At 37.1% G+C, this 5,095-nt stretch overlaps 1 protein-coding gene across 1 annotated transcript; it reads right to left on the bottom strand.

Annotated features, from left to right (window-relative positions):
* Positions 1–2,391: 2,391 nt before the first annotated feature.
* On the bottom strand, positions 2,392–4,856 carry LOC145121353 (uncharacterized). Its single transcript, XM_079057113.1, has 5 exons — positions 4,358–4,856; positions 3,698–4,226; positions 3,436–3,630; positions 3,080–3,166; positions 2,392–3,007 (listed from the first exon to the last, which is right to left on the bottom strand). Exons 1-5 carry the CDS (start codon positions 4,854–4,856, stop codon positions 2,392–2,394), a joined length of 1,926 nt encoding a protein of 641 aa, XP_078913239.1.
* Between the last annotated feature and the right edge of the window lie 239 nt (positions 4,857–5,095).

Below are 5,095 nucleotides of genomic sequence, written 5' to 3'. Positions count from 1 at the left end.
CGCCGAGTACCCTCAGCTACTCGCCGAGTTCCTTGAAGTTCTTTCCCACTCGCCGAGTCACCGTGGTGACTCGTCGAGTTCCTACGATTTTCAATCGAAACTCTAAGGCCACCCGCCGAGTTTCCTTCTTGCAACACGACAGATACACACACATTCATAACTTGGGGAAAACTCATCCGACTCGCCGAGTTGTTCATACAACTCGTCGAGTGTATGGCAATCTTCATAGGACTCGCCGAGTTGCTCATCCAACTCGTCGAGCTCAAGGCCATCTTCATACGACTCGCCGAGTCAACCTTGTGACTCGCCGAGTCCCTTCAGTCCTTAAGCCATACAGACTCATTTAAGCCATGCAATGGCTCCAAATTACAGATCCAAGCTTCTAGGGCATGCTTTTCACGTAAAGTTGCAAACTTTACGTGCATGCATGACTATTAAGGCTCTTAATGCCAAAACTTAGCTCTTAATGGGGCTTCATGCACAAGGAGGGCCTCATTCTTGACCAAAACAGAAACTTTATGATTCTAGAACTTGGGAAGGGTCCAGATCTGAAGTTACAACTTCAGATCTAGTCCATAGCCCATCTTATCAACTCAAGGTCCATAAAAAGCCCCCAAAACTCAACCATAAAGAGATCTAAAAGGGAAAGAAGTAGAAGGCAATTGGATACCTCAAGAAGATGCTAACTGAGGTATGATCTGATTCCCACACTTCCTTGCTCCAATTTCCTTGCCTTCCTTGCCTTTCCTCCTCCAAGAATCTTCTTTCCAAGCTTAACTCACACACAAATAGGCACCACATGAATTAGGGTTTTCTTAGGAACTCTCCAGGACTGTAAAGAGACCAAAGGAGGCTGAGGCTCCTTTAAATAGGGTGCAAGACCCCGGGATTTAGGGTTTCATTTTCCAGCTCCTACTCGTCGATTCCCTTCATGGACTCGTCGAGTCCCTTCATGGACTCGTCGAGTAGGTCACTAAACACGCGATCCCACCCCCGTTGCTACTCGACGAGTAGGGCAACCAACTCGTCGAGTAGGACATAAAACCAAATAACCTCTTATTTAAATCCATACCTGAGAATCGGGGCGTTGCATTTATTACTTGATGTTTATTGAGAATTACCAAAGTCTTGCAGAGACGATGTCTTTCGCATATTCTGACCCTAATACTACAAATATCCGACTCAAAATCTCTAATGGGAGATCATCTAACGAACGGCGACTTCTAGTAATCGACATTCTACTAACAAAATAGACATTAGAGTAGTTGATTTCAATTTCTTTTTAAAAAATAAGCGTAACTATGAAAAACAGTGTAACAGGGTATGGAAAAAAAATACTTACTGTATGATGATCTGGTCGCGAGGTGTACAGGAGTGTCTATTATCGGAGAAAATCGATTTTAAGAACGATTACCCTTCGACGATTTGGGGGTTTTAGTGTTTCTATGGAGATTTATCGTCCGGAATAGTTGAGACGTTCTGAATGGTTGAAGAACTGATAACGCCGGTGTGACGTCAGAGGTATGATGGCGCCTCAACGCTTCAGAGTGCAAAAAGACCAAAGTGCCCTTGAAATCATTTCAAATATGTGAATACTAAGGATATTTGTGTCAAAACACATTATTCAAATATTATAACCTTTTATATGTAACAGTGGAATTTTGATTGTTGAAATGGAATTGGAATTTTGATTGTTGAAATGGAAAAGACAAAAATAACATATATATCATAATCTATAATGTAATACATTAGTGTGTGTGTGTGTATATATATATATATATATATATATATATATATATATATATATATATATATATAAAAGCACAAAAGAGTTAGCAATCGGAACTTTTTGGGCATTAAGATTTTTGCCACATTTTTTTTGGTAATTTTGACACTTTTGGCCCTTGGAAACAAAACTTTTACATTTTGGTAAAAAAACACAAAAACTTTATATTTTTGCCACAATTTTTTAGCCAGTTTGACATTTTTAGTCCTTATTATAAAAAATTATACATTTGGCACAATATACACGAAAAACTTTTAGGTTTTTTCCACAATTGTTTAGCCACTTTGACACTCTTGGGCTTTACAGTCAATAGTTTTACATTTTGACATAAAAAGCACAAAAAAAAAACATCCCGGGGCGAAGCTTGGGCTTTCTTCCTAGTTTACATTTATGTATTGATATTAAACCAAATTACAAATTAACTTCATCTCAAAAAACATTAAACACAAAAACATCTAGTCATTATCTTCTTCCTCTTCTTCTTCTTCATCCTCTTCTTCTTCATTGCTCGATGTACTATACTCATAACTACCCTCGCTGTCAGGAATACCATCATTGTCGTCCTCATGAATTTCACCTTCTTCATCAATATTATTTTCATTATCTCAACCGTTGCTTGACATTTCGTGATCATCATCATAATTGTTTGTATCGGCTAGACTTGTTATAATGATTTCATTTGATTCAACTTCATCTTCTTGGAAAGCAACTTCTTTCTGAGGATGATTTTCATCGGTCCAACCACGAGGTTTAACTTTAAATACAGCCCACCAGTCCGAGTTGTTTGTTTTCGAACTTGGGTAAGGAATGTAACACACTTGAGTGGCTTGCATGGCTAAAACAAATGGCTCGAACTTGTTGTATTTTCTTTTGACGTTTATCTCGACCAAGTTATATTGTTTGTGAACCTTAACTCCTATGTTAGGTGTTGGATCGTACCAATGACATTTAAACAAAACTGTGGTTTTAATTGGGTAACCAGGGTACTCGACTTCTAAAATTTCCTCTACCTTACCATAATAATCACCTTCTTGGCTACTAACACACAATCCGCTATTGGTTGTTGATTTGTTCAAACTATGAGCTTCTGTGTGAAACTTGTAACCATTGACAAAGTAGACACTATATAATTTCACTTTTTTGAATGGCATTTTGGATAGGTCAGATATAGACTTGTTGTTTATCGGGATCTTACGTGCCAATATGAATAATAGTAAAACACTTAATTAGAGTTAATTATAACCATAAAAAAAATTAAAAAATACAAAAATAACACCCACATAGTTTTGAAACCATAATGCAAAGTTCTTCTCAACTTCAGCTGCAAGGACCTGTTCATCCATATCCCCCATAAGTTCATTCAAATGTTCTTCAAATATTCTGTATCACCATTTCAATAACATTTTAAAGTTACTATGAATGTAATAAACAAAATCATGCATGTAAATGTTATTCGATCATAACAATTACACAACAAATGATTATTATAATTAAAAGTGATGCATATGTTACGTACAAACCTGATGTAATGCTTGATCTTATCTTCGTTAAGGAGTATGTAAGTTTAGGCAACATGCACTTCCTCATTAGACGTCATTCTATTCGTGAATCGTCCATAATGACGCCCATGATATGAAAATATATCTAACATGTCATTGTTAGCATCCACTTGCTCATTTCCTCCTCGATCATCATTTCGAGGCAACTTTCTATTACGTGTGGGGACACCAGTCTCGAAATAATGAAAGCAAAATATTGATGCTTCACGTAGCAAGTACGCGTTAACAACGGACCGTTCCACTCGAGCTTTATTTTTCACATCTTTTTTCATTTGATTTAGATACCTATAGTGAAGATTATTTAAATTAGCTTACAAAAATAGCAACATACATTATGATGTACCATACAAACCTTTCAAATGGATACATCCACCGATATTGGACAAGACCGGCTATCTTCGCTTCGTATGGCAAATGTACTGGTAAATGTTCCATGGAGTTAAAAATACCAGGGACAAAGATGGTCTCTAATTTACATAATATTATTGGGATCTCGGTTTCAATCCTTTCCATGTCTTTTGTTGTGATTGATGTTGTTGTTAATGTTTTGAAGAAAATACTCAACTCTGTTAATGCTTCCCACACTTGTTTTGGCAACATCTCACGAAATGAAATTGGCATCAATCTTTGCATAAAAACATGACAATCGTGGCTTTTCATTCCGAACAGTCTACACCCTGTTAAATCAACACACCTCCCCAAATTAGAAACATAATCATCGAGGAAACGCAATTTCTCCACCCATTGGCATATGGCTTTCTTTTGATTCTTGTCCAGAGTGTAGTATGCTCTTTCATTATCTTCGACTCCTTTTCTCTTCCTACAATAGAGCTTCAGATCTCTTTTGGCTGCTACATTGTCCTTCGTCTTCCCTTTGACATCTATTACAGTGTAAAAAAAGTTTTCAAATACATTTTTAACAATATGCATAACATCAAAATTTGTCTAATGAGGTTTGTTTTCCAAGATGGTAAATCCCAAAATATTCTTTTCTTTTTCCAAGCATGATCGCCACATCTTTTTTTTACATCATCAGCATTTAGTTCAGTCACTTTTACCAAACCTAATTGTTCAATCTCCCTTAAAGTTTGTTCACCATTCTTACTTGGAGGAGAACCTTCTATCACTTCACGATTCTTCTTGAACTTATTTTTATCCTTTCTATATGGGTGATTTACCTGTAGACATATTCTATGGCAGTCAAACCACGACATCTTATTACCATTCTTTAGTCTAAATGCTTGTGTATGTTTCCCACAATGTGGACATGCTAGCTTACCTGATGTAGACCATCCGGACAACATTGCATATGCTGGAAAATCGCTTATTGTCCACATCAAAGCTGCTCTTAGATAGGAATTTTGTTTTAAAGATATATCATACGTTACTACGCCTTCTTCCCATAATTGCTCCAACTCTGCAACAACTGGTTGCAAAAATACATCTATTTTATGCTTAGGGTTTGACGGACCTGGCACAAGTGCGGTCAAAAACATGTAAGGCTCTTTCATGCACATAGAAGTTGGAAAATTATAAGGTGTTATAATAATAGGCCAAGATGAATATTTGTTTCCAAATGCTCCATGTGGTGCAAACCCATCTGTACTTAGGCCTAATCTTACGTTACATACTTCTGCTGCAAATGAAGGATGACTTTTGTCAAAGTGCTTCCAAGCTTCTTAATCGGATGGATGACACATTACTCCAGCATCATGTCCATGATTCTCGGAGTGCCATCGCATGGAAGCGG

The sequence above is a fragment of the Lactuca virosa genome, chromosome 6 (assembly GCF_052849685.1).
Source record: "Lactuca virosa cultivar CGN04683 chromosome 6, Lactuca_virosa_CGN04683_v6, whole genome shotgun sequence".
Taxonomy (NCBI): Eukaryota; Viridiplantae; Streptophyta; class Magnoliopsida; order Asterales; family Asteraceae; genus Lactuca; species Lactuca virosa.
This window is presented reverse-complemented; position numbering and strand designations above follow the sequence as displayed.

Bases quoted from the DNA above. Each gene is read 5' to 3' on its own strand.
- LOC145121353 (XM_079057113.1), bottom strand. From the start codon at position 4,856: ATGAAAGAGCCTTACATGTTTTTGACCGCACTTGTGCCAGGTCCGTCA. The intron at 3,167-3,435 runs GTTAGATATATT...ATGGTGATACAG, and splicing joins GTGGATGCTAACAATGACAT to AATATTTGAAGAACATTTGA. The intron at 3,008-3,079 runs GTTTCAAAACTA...ACTCTAATTAAG, and splicing joins GAGAAGAACTTTGCATTATG to TGTTTTACTATTATTCATAT.